Consider the following 22,468-nt stretch of genomic DNA (forward strand, 5'->3'; position numbering starts at 1 on the left):
ATGTCAACAGGCTACAGCAGATTATACTCATATGTTCTGGGGTTGCTCATCTTTAAATAACTTCTGGTCGGAAATTTTTGATGTTTTGTCAACGGTAACAGGAAAGAAAATTGTTCCTAATGTTTTTACTGTTTTGTTTGGTGTTGTACCTGCTCCGTTTAAATTTACCTCTGCTAACAAAGACATCATTGCATTTACATCTTTATTGGCCAGGAGGCTTATATTGTTAAAGTGGAAATCCTCATCTCCTCCAACCTTCTCAAAATGGATCAAGGAAGTACTTTATTTTCTCAAACTGGAAAAAATCCGTTTGACATTAGCTGGTGCCTCCAACACTTTCGAAAAGACATGGACTCCTTTTCTGACCTATGTGAACAGTGCAATCTGTCATGTTTCTCTTGACTGAGTATCTTGATGTACTTTTTTTTTTTTTTTTTTTTTTTTTCCTGTAATATTTAAAGTGGAAATTTTGTACTTCTATTTTGTATTTTATTTACTGTTTATTTATTTGTTTATTTTTTATTTTTCCTGTGATCTGAGGGGACGTGTGCCAGGGGAGGGGGGGATTTGTTCCGTTTGTTGTTTGTCTGTAATGGACTTATGTATCATATGTCGGTACTATGTTCTTTTTTTTTTTTTATGTTAAAAAAAATAACAAAAACCAATAAACAGATGGTTAAAAAAAAAAAAAAAAAAAAAAATGGACTGCAAACTCTTCAACCTACACCGTCTCAAGGCCAAGACCAAAGTCCACATTGCCAAATTAAGGGACTTCCTCTTTGCCGATGACTGTGCCCTAAATGCTTGGAGTGAAGGTGACAAGCAACGCAGCATGGACCTATTTTCGTCTGCCTGCGAGAATTTTGGTCTTACAATCAGCGCCAAGAAGACCGAAGTCATGTTACAACCTGCTCCAGGCAAACCATATGTGGCATCTAAGATCGAAGTCAACAATGAGGACCTCTGAGCTGTGAACAAGTTTACTTACCTAGGGTGTACCCTCTCGCAACAGGTCCATGTTGATAATGAGACAGATGCCAGGTTCTCCAAGGCAAGTATTGTCTTTGGCAGATCACTTTCCACGGTATGGGAGCATAGAGGCATAACACTTGAGACAAAGTTAAAAGTCTACAAAGCTGTGGTACTGACCACCCTCCTCTATGGAGCTGACACCTGGACGGTTTACCAGCGGCATGCGAAAAAGTTGAACCACTTCCACCTATCTTGCCTCCGAAAACTACTAAAGGTCAGATGGTAAGATATGGTCCAGACACTGAAGTCCTGGCCAAGGCAAAGATACCAAGTATTTTTGCCATCCTAAAGAAAATACAACTACGGTGGGCAGGACATATACACCGTATGCCAGAACATCACCTCCCAAAAATCCTTTTCTACAGAGAATTAACAACAGGAAGTAGATCCCGTGGCAGACAAAAGAAAAGGTATAAAGACTCACTTAAAATTGCTCTCAAGACCTGCAATATAGATCCATCAAACTGGGAGACAATGGCTAAAGAAAGGCAGGGTTGGAGATCCATCATTCAACAAGCAACCCTGACCAATGAAGGGAACAGAATCGCTGCAGCCAAAACAAAAACGACTGCGAGGAAATCTTGCCAAAGCGAGATGCCCCCTGTTCTCCTTCACTTTCATGCCCTCACTGTGATAGAGCTTTCCGGGCAAAAAGAGGGCTTTACAGCCATCTCATGACTCATTTTGGATGATTGGAAATACTAGATGGTCATCTTTGATTACGAAGGACAAAGAAGAAGACATACTGCCATCATAGGACAGGATGGACGAGAGAGAGAGAGAGAGAGAGAGAGAGAGACTTATGAGACTTAAGGTCCTGACAGACATTTTTCATATCTCCCTGGGGGGGTGGGGGCTCTATATCTCTATAATGGTTTCTTTAAATGGTTTAATGGTTTCTTATATGGCCTAATGGTTACTCTAGCCCCCCATTGTGGTTTACTTGTACCAAACTCTATCTAGTCCATCATTTGACAGTCCCACCCTACCTGTAACTGTTCTTGTGTCTAAGTGGTCTGTTTGTGGAAGGACAGTGGTTGGTCCTTGTAGTCTCTGTCTCTGGGACACTTTCGGACCACCCTTACACTAACCACGGACCAGCCTAGATAGCAAAATCATTATGGCTTAAATCTGGCCCAAAACTGGCACGCCATTTTGGCAAAGTTCTGGGCAGATGTATGGCCAGTAATGGCCCAAAATAGGTAAGCCAAACTCAAACCAGAAGGAAGCCAAAATTCACCCAAAACTGATTGCGGACTTCCAAAATATAGCTATAATTGTCCCGGAAAAGCCCCAAATCCCCATAATCCAGCCAAAAAGTAGCCCAAACTGACCCAAAGAGAGGCCAAAATTCACCCCAAATTTGTGTTGATTCTGCTTTTAAAATGAAGTGGGTTTTCTTCTGGATAGAAATTCCCGCTTTTTGCTCAGTGTTTTGGCTTTACAGAAATATGCCCAAACACAACCAAAACACATCCATATATGGACTAAGATGTTGCTGCTCTTTAGTCAATCTTCTGCCTTGCCATAAACATGCCATACCATCCCTATACTTGATCCCACTCTGTGCCCAGTCTTTAGTGCACCACACATATGCCAGAACTCAGACAGATACTGCTGGTGCCTCCACATCTGTTATGGATAAATAGTTAAACCTAAAGGTTTTCAGAATGCCAAAAGAAAGCCAAAAATTCCAAATGTATGCCATAATACTGCCAAAATATTTGCTATCTGAGAGGTCACACAGTCTGCTCTGCCCTATAGACTACCCCCAGACCCTGCCTGTACTATGGAGGTGGTCTTTCCAGTATCAGTTCCAGATCACCTGACCTGTAGACTCCCCCCAGACCCTGCCTCTGCTGTGGAGGTGGTCTTTCCAGGTTCAGTTCCAGACCCTCGGACATACCTCTCTCACAGGTCCTGGACCAGTACCCTGTTCCGGTGCAGTCACAGATGAAGCGGTTCCATCCTTCCTTACACACTCCTCGGTTCTTGCAGGGGTAACTCTCACACTGCTTTCCTTGTTGTTTGTTACAGGAGGGTTTGATGCCAGCGCCGTTCTGGGCCTCAGCGATCTGACGGATGTCCTTACTGCGTCCGTCAATGAACAGGTCTCGGATGCAGCCCACGTAGCCGTAGTTGAGCATGGCCGTCCACAGTTCGGTGGGTAAGATGAGGTTGGTGCGGTCGACGGGAAGCCCCCCCAGGTACATGTCCCCCTCCAGGTCTAGGATCTCACTCTCACCGCTGGCTGTGAAGGGGGTCCTTCTGCTGTTGACTGAGATCGTACCTGTTCCAGGGATGAAAAGAGATCAGATGGAGAAGTGAAGTGGTTCTTAGGGTGGTCCAACAATCCTGGTAAAAAATACAGTTTCAGATAACCTCAACTAGAACCCTGCATTGGGTTTTGGCATTCAAAAGATGATTTAGGAAAAAGTTTGGAAGAAAAAGGAGATGTTTTAGAACAGGGGTGTTAAACATGCATCCCAGGGCCCAAATGCGGCCTCCCAAAGGGTCCAGTTCGGCCCCTGGGATGTTTTTGCCAAGCGCAAAAATTCCACAATCTTCAACTGAATTAAGCAAAAAAAAAAAAGTAGCCTGAATTAAGGAAAAATCTTGAATTAATAAAAAAAAAAAAAAAAAAAAAATTCAATCAAGTCAAAAAAAATCTTCAGTTAAGTAAAAAAATCTTCAATTGAGCCAAAAAAAATTCTCAATTTTAGCAAAAAATCTTCAATTAAGTAAAAAAAAAAAAATAAAAAAAATCTCGAATTAAGCGAAAAAAAAAATCTTCAATTAAGTAAAAAAAATCTTGAATTACGCAAAAAAAAATCTAGAATCAACAACTAATTTTTTTTCCCCTTTCTTTTAGTGCAAAAAATAACATTAAATTATGAAAATATTCACATTTCCAAGTAATTTGGCCAGATATGGAACCAAATGCAGGGTTCTAATCCAGAGAATCTTAAAAAAGAAATTTTTGGACCACCCTAGTGGTTCTACAACAGAGTCAATGAGAAGGTTCAGGCAGAACAAGGGAGGAAGACACTGACTGATGAAGTTTTCACAGACACAGACCGGGTCCACACACCAGATTACACATAGAAAACAGAAAGTTCACTGAGTTTAAGAAACAACACATAGTGTCAAGTGAACAGGCATTCAACTAGCACTGATCATTTCAACAAACATCTGAGGCTCCGCTCAGATGGAGGTAAACATGTCCATATGTGCTAGGGTGGTCCAAAAAATTTGTTTTCAGATTCTCTGGATTGGAACCCTGCATTTGGTTCCATATCTGGCCAAATTGCTTCGGTCCAAATTTGATGCAAATTCATTCATATTCAGAGGTGTCCCAGACAGGTGCAGATGTCTCTGTATACTCTAACAGAACTATCCAAATGGATAAGGCAGATTAGAAGAATCTGTCATTTTCTTCTCCAAATCAAACTGACACTCACATAAAAATGTTCCTTAGAAAGTCCAGCAACCACTGTTGGTTTATTGAAATGACCAAAAATGTTCCTGTGTTCTTTGACAACTTGTTGCCAGTACTGTTTGTGATCTGCATTTGTTGTTCGGCTACAGTTGAAGTCTGGAATAAGCTCCGCCCCTCTGTCAGTGACATCATTGACAGCTTTAGTGGAATGCCCAGTTTTCTCCTCCTTCTGAAAGTCTGCATCATCAGCCCAGTCTACTGGAGGAACTGTTCAGAATGTTTGTGGCAGATCCAAAGGTTCAAACAGACGCATGGTGCTGGTGGAGACAAAAGCCCTGATCTGCTTCCCTTCACAATCTGATGGATGAAGGACATCCCAACGCTTTAGAGGAACCAAAGAACCTGCATTTAACATCAGGTGGTCCACCATCAGCTGCTTCTGCTCTGGTGTCACACTGGAGTCACAGAATGGACCACAACCAGTTCTACACTCCAGTACCACAGATGTGGGCGGAGTTACTTCATCCATATATTTACTCCAGTTCCACAGATGTGGGCGGAGTTACTTCATCCATATATTTACTCCAGTACCACAGATGTGGGCGGAGTTACTTCCTCCATATATTTACTCCAGTACCACAGATGTGGGCGGGGTTACTTCATCCATATATTTACTCCAGTACCACAGATGTGGGCGGAGTTACTTCATCCATATATTTACTCCAGTACCACAGATGTGGGCGGAGTTACTTCATCCATATATTTACTCCAGTACCACAGATGTGGGCGGAGTTACTTCATCCATATATTTACTCCAGTACCACAGATGTGGGCGGAGTTACTTCATCCATATATTTACTCCAGTTCCACAGATGTGGGCGGGGTTACTTCATCCATATATTTACTCCAGTACCACAGATGTGGGCGGAGTTACTTCATCCATATATTTACTCCAGTTCCACAGATGTGGGCGGAGTTACTTCATCCATATATTTACTCCAGTTACCACAGATGTGGGCGGAGTTACTTCATCCATATATTTACTCCAGTACCACAGATGTGGGCGGAGTTACTTCATCCATATATTTACTCCAGTTCCACAGATGTGGGCGGAGTTACTTCATCCATATATTTACTCCAGTTCCACAGATGTGGGCGGAGTTACTTCATCCATATATTTACTCCAGTACCACAGATGTGGGCGGAGTTACTTCATCCATATATTTACTCCAGTTCCACAGATGTGGGCGGAGGTTACTTCATCCATATATTTACTCCAGTTCCACAGATGTGGGCGGAGTTACTTCATCCATATATTTACTCCAGTTCCACAGATGTGGGCGGAGTTACTTCATCCATATATTTACTCCAGTTCCACAGATGTGGCGGAGTTACTTCATCCATATATTTACTCCAGTTCCACAGATGTGGGCGGAGTTACTTCATCCATATATTTACTCCAGTTCCACAGATGTGGGCGGAGTTACTTCATCCATATATTTACTCCAGTTCCACAGATGTGGGCGGGGTTACTTCATCCATATATTTACTCCAGTACCACAGATGTGGGCGGAGTTACTTCATCCATATATTTACTCCAGTACCACAGATGTGGGCGGAGTTACTTCATCCATATATTTACTCCAGTACCACAGATGTGGGCGGAGTTACTTCATCCATATATTTACTCCAGTACCACAGATGTGGGCGGAGTTACTTCATCCATATATTTACTCCAGTACCACAGATGTGGGCGGAGTTACTTCATCCATATATTTACTCCAGTACCACAGATGTGGGCGGAGTTACTTCATCCATATATTTACTCCAGTACCACAGATGTGGGCGGAGTTACTTCATCCATATATTACTCCAGTACCACAGATGTGGGCGGAGTTACTTCATCCATATATTTACTCCAGTTCCACAGATGTGGGCGGGGTTACTTCATCCATATATTTACTCCAGTACCACAGATGTGGGCGGAGTTACTTCATCCATATATTTACTCCAGTACCACAGATGTGGGCGGAGTTACTTCATCCATATATTTACTCCAGTTCCACAGATGTGGGCGGAGTTACTGCATCCATATATTTACTCCAGTTCCACAGATGTGGGCGGAGTTACTTCATCCATATATTTACTCCAGTTCCACAGATGTGGGCGGAGTTACTTCATCCATATATTTACTCCAGTTCCACAGATGTGGGCGGAGTTACTTCATCCATATATTTACTCCAGTTCCACAGATGTGGGCGGGGTTACTTCATCCATATATTTACTCCAGTTCCACAGATGTGGGCGGGGTTACTTCATCCATATATTTACTCCAGTTCCACAGATGTGGGCGGGGTTACTTCATCCATATATTTACTCCAGTTCCACAGATGTGGGCGGGGTTACTTCATCCATATATTTACTCCAGTTCCACAGATGTGGGCGGGGTTACTTCATCCATATATTTACTCCAGTACCACAGATGTGGGTGGAGTTATTTCATCCATATATTTACTCCAGTTCCACAGATGTGGGCGGGGTTACTTCATCCATATATTTACTCCAGTTCCACAGATGTGGGCGGAGTTACTCCATATATTTACTCCAGTTCCACAGATGTGGGCGGAGTTACTTCATCCATATATTTACTCCAGTTCCACAGATGTGGGCGGAGTTATTTCATCCATATATTTACTCCAGTTCCACAGATGTGGGCGGGGTTACTTCATCCATATATTTACTCCAGTACCACAGATGTGGGCGGAGTTACTTCATCCATATATTTACTCCAGTTCCACAGATGTGGGCGGAGTTACTTCATCCATATATTTACTCCAGTACCACAGATGTGGGCGGAGTTACTTCATCCATATATTTACTCCAGTTCCACAGATGTGGGCGGAGTTACTTCATCCATATATTTACTCCAGTTCCACAGATGTGGGCGGAGTTACTTCATCCATATATTTACTCCAGTTCCACAGATGTGGGCGGAGTTACTTCATCCATATATTTACTCCAGTTCCACAGATGTGGGCGGAGTTACTTCATCCATATATTTACTCCAGTTCCACAGATGTGGGCGGAGTTACTTCATCCATATATTTACTCCAGTTCCACAGATGTGGGCGGAGTTACTTCATCCATATATTTACTCCAGTTCCACAGATGTGGGTGGAGTTACTTCATCCATATATTTACTCCAGTTCCACAGATGTGGGCGGAGTTACTTCATCCATATATTTACTCCAGTTCCACAGATGTGGGCGGAGTTACTTCATCCATATATTTACTCCAGTTCCACAGATGTGGGCGGAGTTACTTCATCCATATATTTACTCCAGTTCCACAGATGTGGGCGGAGTTACTTCATCCATATATTTACTCCAGTTCCACAGATGTGGGCGGAGTTACTTCATCCATATATTTACTCCAGTTCCACAGATGTGGTCCAAAGCTGTCCAACTGAATGTTCATCCTGTTCCAGCTTTTGAAGGAATGCAGAATCATTTTCAGGGGCTTTCGCTGATGATGGGGCTTCAAACCATGCTCTGATGTAGAGGCTTGATGTGCAACCTCTAAAACATCTCCTTTTTCTTCCACTTTTTTTCCTAAATCATCTTTTTAATGCCAAAAGCTAATGCAGGGTTCTAATGGAGGTGATCTGAAAGTGGATTTTGGACCAGGATTGTTGGATTGTGTTCTGGTTGGCAGAGTTCCTTTGTAACAGACAGAACTGTAGGTTGGATCAGACGCTGACACTGACCTGAACGTCCATCTCTTTGGATGTCTACGTGATACCAGGACCCATCGTTGACTTTAGTTTGGGTGGCCTTCACCTTGATGGTCCCTGAGCCCATGTCCAGAAGGAGGTACAGACTGCCGTCCAGCAGCTCCACTGCAAAGAAATCCACCTGGAAAAAAGAGCAAAAGGAGCACAAAGACTAGGATTTACATGTAAGTCTGGACTACCACCGTACCTGGGACACAACGGACCAGTTCAGATACAGGAGTGTGGATCTGTTCTGGAAGGACCTACTTTGATTAGGGCTGTGTATCAGCAAGAATCTAGTGACACAATACAAATCACAATACTAGGATCACCATACGATATATCACGATATATCACGATACTGTTAACAAGGCAATATTTTTTTGTTTTGTGTCTTTGTTTTTAAAGATTATTTAGTGGAAAAACATATAGTGCAGCATTTGGATAAATAACGTGTGGCTTTACCAGTACAAAAAACAAAACAAAGCATACAAATAAATGAATAATGTTTTACAGACATTACAGTTTCAGATCCTGCTTAAATGCTCGTATTCTATTGGGAAAAGAATCCATAGTGTTCAGTCCCTAAATCAGGACTGTCAAACTCATTTTAGTTCAGGGGCCACATACAGCCTAATATGACCTGCAGTGGGCCGGACCAGTCAAATAAGAACAGAAGAACCTATAAATAATGACAACTCCAAATTTTTGTCTGTGTTTTAGTGTAAAAAAACCCATTAAATTATGAAAAACATACTTACTTTTATAAACTATCCAAAAAAAAAAAAAAAACCCTGAAAAAAAATGAAATTTTAATTAAAAAACGTAAGAAAATTTAATGTAATTTCACCAATCTTCTTCCTCCACTTCTCATTAGTCCATGTGCATTCTGGATCAGATCTCCAAAGACACTAAACACTGAGGAACAGGAAGAAAAGAGTTCAAACTGGACTGAATTTAATACAGACATTTCAGGTTGGACACATTTGTTCAGGTTAGTCACATTTTATTGGTACAGGAGAGTTTGGAAATGGAAAGAGTTTCACAATTTAATGGGATTTTTTGCACTAAAACAAAGACAAAAAATTAAGTTTTTAATTCTAGATGTTTTTGGCTTAACTGAAGATTTTTTTTACTTAACTGAAGATTTTTTTGGGGGGGGCTTAATTCAAGATTTTTTCCTTAATTCAAGCTAATTTTTTTTTTTGCTTAATTCAATTCCAGACTGTGGAATTTTTGCATTTGGCAAAAACATCCCAGGGGCTGAACTGGACCCTTTGGGGGGGACACATTTGACCCCCAGATGCATGTTTGACAGCCCTGCTCTACTGGCTAAAAACGTCAAACATGGCCTTAAAACAGACTTTTCTGTGAATTCAACAGTTCACGACCCACGGAGTGTTGGTCGATCAGATTTCCAGACAGCTTTTTTTTTTTTTTATGGCCTGACCTTAGTGTTCTTCTGACTTTTGGCGGCGTCTTTGCGCTCCTGGGGTTTTCCGTGGGTGAAGAGGATCAGGCCGTTGGGTTCGGTGGTGCGGAAGTCAAAGGAAATGGAGCCCATCCGTTTGGTGTTCCACTTGGGAAGGCTGATGTAGGCCTCGGGGGTCTCAAAGGAAATGGGGTCCAGAGTGGCCACGTTCTCACACTTATAGGAAACCTCGCCCTGGATTTTCATCTTGGGGTCCACGATTCGCGCCAAACGGGACAACTCCAGGCGAATGTCGTTGTTTTTATAGACCACCTGTTAAAAAAAGGACGGGAGAGGATTAATGGAGAATATTTGAGTATAAATGGGGAATAATTGGACTGTGTGGCCTGTCTCTGTCCATCTTCTGCAGTTCTTTCTTTTTTCCACTGGGTGGAGCCATTCCCTTTTGTAACCCACTTTAGGACCCAGTCTGCCTTGTCTGTCCAATAAATCTGCAATGTGACGGTGACAGCGACGCTTTGACTCAATCTGATAACGCTGTAATTAATTTAATGACTTTGATAAGTACATGCTTTAATTTACTGAGATATGAAGTGGGGGGGTGGGGGGGGTGTTAAGGTAAGGTCAGGGTAATTCCAGTCAGGTACCAAAAGAAGCTTTAATGTTGGGTCAGTTTTACTCTAATAATAATAATAATAATAATAATAATAATAATAATAATAATAATAATAATAATGATAATAATAATGATAATAATAATAATAATAATAACTCTAACTCTGCTGTGGTTGTCACATGTGCCTTTCCATAATGGTGGGTTTTTCCAACACCCCCACATTAGGAGTGTTGGGGGGGGGTCATTAACATGCTAATAACTGCTCCAGAGGACATTGTCTATTCAGTCGACATGCCACCATTTTATCAGCTTGTGAATACTTTCATCTATTGCAAATAAATCTTATAAAAAAAGGACAAAAGTAGATTGTTCAGTTGGTTGTATTTGGATTTGTCCTCTGCCTTTAACACTGAACATGGAGGAGATTATAGAAGTGAAATATACAGACTGACTATTAACACTGAACATGGAGGAGATTATAGAAGTGAAATATACAGACTGACTATTAACACTGAACGTGGAGGAGATTATAGAAGTGAAATATACAGACTGACTATTAACACTGAACGTGGAGGAGATTATAGAAGTGAAATATACAGACTGACTATTAACACTGAACGTGGAGGAGATTATAGAAGTGAAATATACAGACTGACTATTAACACTGAACATGGAGGAGATTATAGAAGTGAAATATACAGACTGACTATTAACACTGAACGTGGAGGAGATTATAGAAGTGAAATATACAGACTGACTATTAACACTGAACATGGAGGAGATTATAGAAGTGAAATATACAGACTGACTATTAACACTGAACATGGAGGAGATTATAGAAGTGAAATATACAGACTGACTATTAACACTGAACATGGAGGAGATTATAGAAGTGAAATATACAGACTGACTATTAACACTGAACATGGAGGAGATTATAGAAGTGAAATATACAGACTGACTATTAACACTGAACATGGAGGAGATTATAGAAGTGAAATATACAGACTGACTATTAACACTGAACGTGGAGGAGATTATAGAAGTGAAATATACAGACTGACTATTAACACTGAACGTGGAGGAGATTATAGAAGTGAAATATACAGACTGACTATTAACACTGAACGTGGAGGAGATTATAGAAGTGAAATATACAGACTGACTATTAACACTGAACGTGGAGGAGATTATAGAAGTGAAATATACAGACTGACTATTAACACTGAACATGGAGGAGATTATAGAAGTGAAATATACAGACTGACTATTAACACTGAACGTGGAGGAGATTATAGAAGTGAAATATACAGACTGACTATTAACACTGAACAGTGGAGGAGATTATAGAAGTGAAATATACAGACTGACTATTAACACTGAACGATGGAGGAGATTATAGAAGTGAAATATACAGACTGACTATTAACACTGAACGTGGAGGAGATTATAGAAGTGAAATATACAGACTGACTATTAACACTGAACGTGGAGGAGATTATAGAAGTGAAATATACAGACTGACTATTAACACTGAACAGTGGAGGAGATTATAGAAGTGAAATATACAGACTGACTATTAACACTGAACATGGAGGAGATTATAGAAGTGAAATATACAGACTGACTATTAACACTGAACATGGAGGAGATTATAGAAGTGAAATATACAGACTGACTATTAACACTGAACGTGGAGGAGATTATAGAAGTGAAATATACAGACTGACTATTAACACTGAACGTGGAGGAGATTATAGAAGTGAAATATACAGACTGACTATTAACACTGAACGTGGAGGAGATTATAGAAGTGAAATATACAGACTGACTATTAACACTGAACATGGAGGAGATTATAGAAGTGAAATATACAGACTGACTATTAACACTGAACATGGAGGAGATTATAGAAGTGAAATATACAGACTGACTATTAACACTGAACATGGAGGAGATTATAGAAGTGAAATATACAGACTGACTATTAACACTGAACATGGAGGAGATTATAGAAGTGAAATATACAGACTGACTATTAACACTGAACGTGGAGGAGATTATAGAAGTGAAATATACAGACTGACTATTAACACTGAACGTGGAGGAGATTATAGAAGTGAAATATACAGACTGACTATTAACACTGAACATGGAGGAGATTATAGAAGTGAAATATACAGACTGACTATTAACACTGAACATGGAGGAGATTATAGAAGTGAAATATACAGACTGACTATTAACACTGAACGTGGAGGAGATTATAGAAGTGAAATATACAGACTGACTATTAACACTGAACATGGAGGAGATTATAGAAGTGAAATATACAGACTGACTATTAACACTGAACATGGAGGAGATTATAGAAGTGAAATATACAGACTGACTATTAACACTGAACATGGAGGAGATTATAGAAGTGAAATATACAGACTGACTATTAACACTGAACATGGAGGAGATTATAGAAGTGAAATATACAGACTGACTATTAACACTGAACATGGAGGAGATTATAGAAGTGAAATATACAGACTGACTATTAACACTGAACATGGAGGAGATTATAGAAGTGAAATATACAGACTGACTATTAACACTGAACATGGAGGAGATTATAGAAGTGAAATATACAGACTGACTATTAACACTGAACATGGAGATGATTATAGAAGTGAAATATACAGACTGACTATTAACACTGAACGTGGAGGAGATTATAGAAGTGAAATATACAGACTGACTATTAACACTGAACATGGAGATGATTATAGAAGGGAAATATACAGACTGACTATTAACACTGAACATGGAGGAGATTATAGAAGTGAAATATACAGACTGACTATTAACACTGAACATGGAGATGATTATAGAAGGGAAATATACAGACTGACTATTAACACTGAACGTGGAGGAGATTATAGAAGTGAAATATACAGACTGACTATTAACACTGAACATGGAGGAGATTATAGAAGTGAAATATACAGACTGACTATTAACACTGAACATGGAGGAGATTATAGAAGTGAAATATACAGATGGACTCACATTCACCATGTGTTTGGATTCAACAGAGGAAATGAGGAGGATTAGGCCAAATAAAGCTGATCATTAGTTTTATAAGTGTTTAAAGGCTGTTTATATAAGAATGGTGTTAACCTGAGGCCACGCCCACTCCCACAAACTCAACTGTCTGTGGTTTACAGTCTGTATATAAATACGACTGTTGAAGGTGGGTTTGTATTTTCACCTGTGAGTGAAAAAATGACATGGACTGTATCTGAACACCAGCACACTCAAGTTTACACTGGAGTTTACACTCAAGTTTACACTGGAGTTTACACTGAAGTTTACACTGAGGTTTACACTGAAGTTTACACTGAGGTTTACACTGAAGTTTACACTGAAGTTTACACTCAAGTTTACACTCAAGTTTACACTGGAGTTTACACTGAAGTTTACAATGAGGTTTACACTGAAGTTTACACTATGGTTTACACTGAAGTTTACACTGACGTTTACACTGAAGTTTACACTGAAGTTTACACTGATGTTTACACTGAAGTTTACACTGAGGTTTACACTGGAGTTTACACTGACATTTACACTGAGGTTTACACTGAAGTTTACACTGACGTTTACACTGAAGTTTACACTGAGGTTTACACTGAGGTTTACACTGGAGTTTACACTGATGTTTACACTGAGGTTTACACTGAAGTTTACACTGAAGTTTACACGCAAGTTTACACTGAGGTTTACAATGAAGTTTACACTGAAGGTTACATGCAAGTTTACACTGAGGTTTACACTGAAGTTTACACTGAAGTTTACACTCAAGTTTACACTGGAGTTTACAATGAGGTTTACACTGAAGTTTACACTCAGGTTTACACTGAGGTTTACACTGAAGTTTACAGTGAAGTTTACACTGAAGTTTGCAATGAGGTTTACACTGAAGTTTACACTGAAGTTTACACTGAGGTTTACACTGAAGTTTACAGTGAAGTTTACACTGAAGTTTACAGTGAAGTTTACACTGAGGTTTACACTGAAGTTTACAGTGAAGTTTACAATGAGGTTTACACTGAAGTTTACACTGATGTTTACACTGAGGTTTACACTGATGTTTACACTCAGGTTTACACTGAGGTTTACACTGAAGTTTACAGTGAAGTTTACACTGAAGTTTGCAATGAGCTTTACACTGAAGTTTACACTGAAGTTTACACTGAGGTTTACACTGAGGTTTACACTGAAGTTTACAGTGAAGTTTACACTGAGGTTTACACTGAAGTTTACAGTGAAGTTTACAATGAGGTTTACACTGAAGTTTACACTGATGTTTACACTGAGGTTTACACTGATGTTTACACTCAGGTTTACACTGAGGTTTACACTGAAGTTTACACTCAGGTTTACACTGAAGTTTACACTGAAGTTTGTGTATATGTGTGTGTATGTTTGTATATGTGTGTGTGTATGTATGCGTGTGTATATCTGTGTGTGTATATGTGTGTATATTTGTGTGTGTGTATATATGTATGTATGTGTGTGTACATCTGTGTGTGTATATGTGTGTATATTTGTGTGTGTGTGTCTGTCTCTCTCTCTGTATATATGTGTGTATTTCTCTGTATATGTGTGCGTGTATATGAGTGTGTAGGTGTGTGTGTGTATGTGTGTGTGTGTATGTGTGTGAATATGTGTGTATATGTGTATGTACATGTGTATGTGTATATATATGTGTATATATGTGTGTGTATGTGTGTATATGTTTGTGTGTATGTGTGTGTATATTGTGTCTGTATATATATGTATATATGTGTGTATATGTGTGTGTATATGTTTGTGTGTATGTGTGTGTATTTTTGTGTGTGTATATATATGTATATATGTGTGTGTGTATATGTGTGTATTACGCCTGTAACGGTACACAAAATTTTCAGTTCGGTATGTTTTCAGTTTTCAAAGCCACGTGTTTTTGTGTGGGGTTTTTTTTGTTTTTTTTGGTTCAGTACGGGAAGAAAGAAAACTCCTCCAAATGTCAATTAATGCATTTATGAATTTTTTAACATTTTCCCCCAATTTTTAGAGACAATAGAATATAGAAAAACAGGAATAATATAATTCTTCTGCTACAAATCAAATAGGAAAAAAAATAAATTATTAATATGACTAAATGTATTTGAAACATTAGTTTTGCACTTTTCCCTGAAAGGGAGTTTTGAACAAACAAGAAAAATCTAATCCCAGTTCTGTCAGTTCACATTCTGCAGAAAAAGAACCAAAAAATTCCACATGAAGTGCAACATTAACAGGAGGGTAAACTGGTATTCTGTTGGAACGAACTGAAGAGAAACACTGACAACAAACTGAAGCACAGGATTTATTTTAGGACACAGAACAAACTGTTTAGGACACTGTGTGTGTGTGTGTGTGTGTGTGTGTGTGTGTGTGTGTGTGTGTGTGTGTGTGTGTGTGTGTGTGTGTGTGTGTGTGCATGTGCAGGGTGAGATTTGTCGGGGGGATGGTTTGGGTTTTTTTTGGATCGGAGCCGGGGGGTGGGGGGGTCCGTAACTAACATAACAAACCCTGGTGTGAAACGAAAAACAAACTTTATATACATTCAATGTCCAACTGTGGGTTCTATTCCTCTGGTATACAGCATGTGTGAGAGAGAGAGAGAGAGAGAGAGAGAGAGAGAGAGAGAGAGAGAGAGAGAGAGAGAGAGAGAGAGACACACTGACAGACAGACACACACACACACACACAGACAGACACACAGACACACACACACACACACACACAGACAGACAGACACACACACACACACACAGACACACACACACACAGACAGACACACACACAGACACACAGACACACACGACACACACACACAGACACACACACACACAGACAGACAGACACACACACACACACACACAGACACACACACACACACACACACACACACAGACAGACACATACACACACACACACACACACACACACATACACACACAGACAGACAGACACACACACACACACAGACACATACACACACAGACAGACAGACACACACACACACACACACACACACACACACACACACAGACACATACACACACAGACACATACACACACAGACAGACAGACACATACACACACACACACAGACACACACACACACACACACACACACAGACAGAGCTAGTGTCAGTGTTGTAGAACTACTGTAGTTCCTCAGGGACAAACATCTCTCTTCTCTCTTTCCTGGTTGTTGTCTTTCACCTGAACCTGAACTGATCTAAACTGGACTGGACTGATGCTGGAGGGTCTGCAGTCTGGTCCTTCCAGGTTCACTTCAGATTTGCAAAACGAACAGGTGTGTACTGAAACGGTTCGGTTCAGTACGTGTACAGGGTGGGGAAGCCAAATGTACACTATTTTGAGGCGGGGATTGAAAGACAGTGTATGACCAATTAGTTTATTGAAAGTCATGAGAATTTATTTGCCACAAGAAAATGTCCATAATAGAAAATGTTTTTATTCTCTGTGTCCTCCTTCTTTCTCAATAACTGCCTTCACACGCTTCCTGAAACTTGCGCAAGTGTTCCTCAAATATTGGGGTGACAACTTCTCCCATTCTTCTTTAATAGTATCTTCCAGACTTTCTGGTAATAGTTTTGCTCATAGTCATTCTCTTCTTTCCATTATAAACAGTCTTTATGGACACTCCAACTATTTCTGAAATCTCCTTTGGTGTGACGAGTGCATTCAGCAAATCACACACTCTTTGACGTTTGCTTTCCTGATTACTCATATGGGCAAAAGTTTGTGAAAAGGTATGGATAATAGTGTTAGGTATGATTATGACATCAGTATATGTTTGGGTTCAAAACAACTGACGTAGTGTCTGCTGAGAAAAAACAACTACATGTTCAGTGTACATTTGGCTTCCCCACCCTGTGTGTGTGTATATATATATATATATATATATATATATATATATATATATATATATATACATATACATGTGTGTGTGTTTTGTCCAGTACAAAGGCCTTCCATGCAGTTTGAACAGTGGATGTGGGTGTAATGGTGGATGGTGTGTGTGGGTGTAATGCCCACCTCAATTACTCCAATTATGTGTTATTGTGCTCCATTATGTATTTTGCGGTGGTCTGTGCTCAGTCCTTTGTGTGGAAGTGCTGCCTTCTGTACAGGTAGAATAGAGTCAGTCCAGGCAGATGCATGCTGGGAACCAAAGGGCCAGCACCGTTATCTGACGCCATGGCAACAAAGCAGTTATTCAGACTGACTGAGGAGACAAGAGCATGGGCAGAGGCAGCAGGCAAATTAGCACTAATGGGAGGGAGTGGAGGACCGGGGGGTGCACATGCTTTAACCCTAATATGACAGTACTTTGATTTACACATACACTGGAGAAATAAATAAAGAATTAAATAAACATAAAGAAAAAAACAAAACCAAAAACCAAAAAATGGTAATATTCCAGCAGCTGGGAGCACCAAAAAAATACAGTAAAAGAACAGAAAATAACCGTCTGATAAACCCTGTGATAAATGAACTAGGAGGACCTTAGTCCAGAGTTTTTTTTCTGAGTGTTTTTGTCTTCTTTAGGCATGTAAAAAACAATGGGTATGGTTGCATGATGTTTTTTAAATCCAATTTATTTTTCCAGAAAAAATTAATTCAGAACTAAAGTATTTTCTCTTCTGTTTCCATGGAAATGTTAAACCTGAATAAAGGTTTACGTGAGGTATTAATGAGGTAGATAAGTGAGCAGAAGGGTTTGTGCTGCAGTGCTCACGTTGCCTTGTTCTGGCAGCCCTTCTGTTAGCTTAGCTTAGCCCTTCTGTTAGCTTAGCTTAGCCCTTCTGTTAGCTTAGCTTAGCCCTTCTGTTAGCTTAGCTTAGCATAGTCACTGCATATCCACAGTCACACGTAGCCAGTTTTTTAAAGGTGATTTGTCGTCTTTCGTCAGTGATTTGGTCAAATCCGATTCTCTCTAATTATTTCTTCAGATCTGCGACTTACTGCACTCATACAATCTGTGGACTGTTGTGTTGACGGAAGTTGGAAAATCTTTTTGTTGAAGGGACACATGCGCTAAATTAGCTTTGCTTTAGCGTTTTAGCTTTGCATTAGTTTTTATTTCCCAGATTTTCTTCCTGCAGTAAGTCACATGACCATGATCTGAGCCTCAGTTTGTGATCATATTGACCCCAGCGGACTAAAGGAATGATTAGGGAGAACTGAACTGACCCAAATCACTCCTAAAATACTACAGATCACCTCTAAAAGCCTGGCTACGTCTGAGCAGAGGAATGAAGCCATTATGCTAAGCTAGGCTAAGCTAAGCTAACGTTAGGGCTGCAGTTCAAACTGTTTGTCCCACTTGTGGAACTCATTAGTTCAGGACAAATGAATGAATGAAAAACAAGTGCTGGAACTGTTAGAAGTGCCACTACTAGTTCCCCCCCCCCCCCCCCATTGTCAGCCATCACTGCAGCACTGGGCTCTTATTTAGTCTGCACACACACACACACACACACACACACACACACCCTCACACACACACACACACACACACACACACACACACACACACACACACACCCTCACACACACACACACACACACACACACACACACACACACACACCCTCACACACACACACACACACACACACACACACACACACACAGTCTTCTCTGGTAGACAGGAAGTGGTGCAGTTCCATTTAATCCTCCTTTGGCCTACTTCCTGTTCTGTGTCATACTGAGCTGGTTCTATTCCCACTTTCACCCCCCCCCCCCCCCCCCCCAGAACAGCCCCAAACATTATCCACAGTTGCAGTCAGACTTCCCACTCAGTCATATATTGTGTGTACTCCAGTATTCAGTTACTCCAGTATTCAGTTACTCCAGTATTCAGTGACTCCAGTATTCAGTGACTCCAGTACTCAGTTACTCCAGTACTCAGTTACTCCAGTATTCAGTGACTCCAGTATTCAGTGACTCCAGTACTCAGTTACTCCAGTACTCAGTTACTCCAGTATTCAGTCCACATGTGTCAGTACGTTTACAGAACATCTGCCTGCGTGTTTGAATCCACACACCTGTTTTCATTTCATGACTCCACTCTGGGGATGGAACCATTACCGCTTTAACGCTAAATCACAGACGGTTGGTATTACCGTTGAAATTCTACTTCTCATGATAACTGTGTTTGATTACTGCACCATTCTCATCATTAAATAACTGAACATCCTAACATTTTCAATCCTCACTCCTGCCCTTAGACTTCAGCCAGAACAACAAACAAAAACAGGCCCACACAACTGAGTCCAACAGCTGGAGCCCTTTCATGCATGAATTATGACAACCTTAGTGAAGACGCTTTTCCTGATGTGTTTTTATTCTTCTTTAGGTGTGAAAAAAAAAAAAAAAGTGTGATCGAGTATTTTTTTTAATTTTTTAAAGGAGTTACAAACATGTCCACTCAGTCAGACACCATGTATTTAATTTTTGAAGCAAAGAAACATGTATTTTAAACTTAATATCAGACACCAGTTACTTTTCCATTGGACATCTGTGCAAAACTTGACCCATATTTACAAAATGTCAACAAAACAGAAGGACGTAATGTTGGTTTTTCTATGAAATTACAAATGTGATGATTTGTTTATTTATCATATTATCACAAGATGACACGAGAAGTCATTCCATAAACATGATGACGAACGTAATTATCATGTTGATTTGATATTCATTATTATTATTATTATTATTATTATTATTATTATTAATATATTTGACTCCTTTATCTCCTACTAAATTAAAAAATAATTGGGTTTCCTGGCGTGTCCACACATACTGCACCATATTTCTTTTAAAACTTTTCTTCGCTTGTTGTAACATCCGTCAACATCCATTTTTTTTTTGTTTTTTTTTTTTAAATTCACATGACTCTAGTTGCAGAAAAAGGTCTTTGCTTTGCAGTTTTGTGTGATATACCACTTAAACTATGTGTAAAAAAACACCTGCCAGCGCAAAAACTTTTAGTTAGGGTTAGGGTCTTACCTCCTTCAGACAGGGTCAGGGTCAGGGTTAGGGTCTTACCTCCTTCAGACAGGGTCAGGGTCAGGGTTAGGGTCTTACCTCCTTCAGACAGGGTCAGGGTCAGGGTTAGGGTCTTACCTCCTTCAGGTAGGGTCAGGGTCAGGGTTAGGGTCTTACCTCCTTCAGACAGGGTCAGGGTCAGGGTTAGGGTCTTACCTCCTTCAGACAGGGTCAGGGTCAGGGTTAGGGTCTTACCTCCTTCAGACAGGGTCAGGGTTAGGGTCTTACCTCCTTCAGACAGGGTCAGGGTCAGGGTTAGGGTCTTACCTCCTTCAGACAGGGTCAGGGTCAGGGTTAGGGTCTTACCTCCTTCAGGTAGGGTCAGGGTTAGGGTCTTACCTCCTTCAGACGGGGTCAGGGTCAGGGTTAGGGTCTTACCTCCTTCAGACGGGGTCAGGGTCAGGGTTAGGGTCTTACCTCCTTCAGACAGGGTCAGGGTTAGGGTCTTACCTCCTTCAGACAGGGTCAGGGTTAGGGTCTTACCTCCTTCAGACAGGGTCAGGGTCAGGGTTAGGGTCTTACCTCCTTCAGACGGGGTCAGGGTCAGGGTTAGGGTCTTACCTCCTTCAGACGGGGTCAGGGTCAGGGTTAGGGTCTTACCTCCTTCAGACAGGGTCAGGGTCAGGGTTAGGGTCTTACCTCCTTCAGACAGGGTCAGGGTCAGGGTTAGGGTCTTACCTCCTTCAGACAGGGTCAGGGTTAGGGTCTTACCTCCTTCAGACAGGGTCAGGGTTAGGGTCTTACCTCCTTCAGATAGGGTCAGGGTTAGGGTCTTACCTCCTTCAGACAGGGTCAGGGTCAGGGTTAGGGTCTTACCTCCTTCAGACAGGGTCAGGGTCAGGGTTAGGGTCTTACCTCCTTCAGACAGGGTCAGGGTCAGGGTTAGGGTCTTACCTCCTTCAGACGGGGTCAGGGTCAGGGTTAGGGTCTTACCTCCTTCAGACAGGGTCAGGGTTAGGGTCTTACCTCCTTCAGACAGGGTCAGGGTCAGGGTTAGGGTCTTACCTCCTTCAGACAGGGTCAGGGTTAGGGTCTTACCTCCTTCAGACAGGGTCAGGGTCAGGGTTAGGGTCTTACCTCCTTCAGACAGGGTTAGGGTCAGGGTTAGGGTCTTACCTCCTTCAGACAGGGTTAGGGTCAGGGTTAGGGTCTTACCTCCTTCAGACAGGGTTAGGGTCAGGGTTAGGGTCTTACCTCCTTCAGACAGGGTCAGGGTTAGGGTCTTACCTCCTTCAGACAGGGTTAGGGTCAGGGTTAGGGTCTTACCTCCTTCAGACAGGGTCAGGGTCAGAGTTAGGGTCTTACCTCCTTCAGACAGGGTCAGGGTCAGGGTCTTACCTCCTTCAGACAGGGTCAGGGTTAGGGTCTTACCTCCTTCAGACAGGGTCAGGGTTAGGGTCTTACCTCCTTCAGACAGGGTTAGGGTCAGGGTTAGGGTCTTACCTCCTTCAGACAGGGTCAGGGTCAGGGTTAGGGTCTTACCTCCTTCAGACAGGGTCAGGGTCAGGGTTAGGGTCTTACCTCCTTCAGACAGGGTCAGGGTCAGGGTTAGGGTCTTACCTCCTTCAGACAGGGTCAGGGTTAGGGTCTTACCTCCTTCAGACAGGGTCAGGGTCAGGGTTAGGGTCTTACCTCCTTCAGACAGGGTCAGGGTTAGGGTCTTACCTCCTTCAGACAGGGTCAGGGTCAGGGTCTTACCTCCTTCAGACAGGGTCAGGGTCAGGGTTAGGGTCTTACCTCCTTCAGACAGGGTCAGGGTTAGGGTCTTACCTCCTTCAGACAGGGTTAGGGTCAGGGTTAGGGTCTTACCTCCTTCAGACAGGGTCAGGGTCAGGGTCTTACCTCCTTCAGACAGGGTCAGGGTCAGGGTTAGGGTCTTACCTCCTTCAGACAGGGTTAGGGTCAGGGTTAGGGTCTTACCTCCTTCAGACAGGGTTAGGGTCAGGGTTAGGGTCTTACCTCCTTCAGACAGGGTTAGGGTCAGGGTTAGGGTCTTACCTCCTTCAGACAGGA

At 41.3% G+C, this 22,468-nt stretch overlaps 1 protein-coding gene across 1 annotated transcript; it reads right to left on the bottom strand.

Annotated features, from left to right (window-relative positions):
* Positions 1-1,704: 1,704 nt before the first annotated feature.
* Positions 1,705-22,460, bottom strand: LOC115415834 (neurexin-3a-like). The gene is made up of 6 exons (XM_030129482.1): positions 22,454-22,460; positions 9,694-9,987; positions 8,238-8,385; positions 2,939-3,322; positions 2,886-2,888; positions 1,705-1,802 (listed from the first exon to the last, which is right to left on the bottom strand). The coding sequence occupies exons 2-6, from the start codon at positions 9,919-9,921 to the stop codon at positions 1,705-1,707; spliced, it is 861 nt and encodes a 286-aa protein (XP_029985342.1). The 5' UTR covers positions 9,922-9,987; positions 22,454-22,460.
* Between the last annotated feature and the right edge of the window lie 8 nt (positions 22,461-22,468).

This window comes from Sphaeramia orbicularis, unplaced genomic scaffold (assembly GCF_902148855.1).
Source record: "Sphaeramia orbicularis unplaced genomic scaffold, fSphaOr1.1, whole genome shotgun sequence".
In the NCBI taxonomy this organism is placed as follows: Eukaryota; Metazoa; Chordata; class Actinopteri; order Kurtiformes; family Apogonidae; genus Sphaeramia; species Sphaeramia orbicularis.

Bases quoted from the DNA above. Each gene is read 5' to 3' on its own strand.
- LOC115415834 (XM_030129482.1), bottom strand. From the start codon at position 9,921: ATGAAAATCCAGGGCGAGGTTTCCTATAAGTGTGAGAACGTGGCCACT. The intron at 8,386-9,693 runs GTCAGGCCATAA...TCTTTTTTCCAG, and splicing joins AAAGTCAGAAGAACACTAAG to GTGGATTTCTTTGCAGTGGA. The intron at 3,323-8,237 runs GTCAGTGTCAGC...TCCCTGGAACAG, and splicing joins CCAAAGAGATGGACGTTCAG to GTACGATCTCAGTCAACAGC.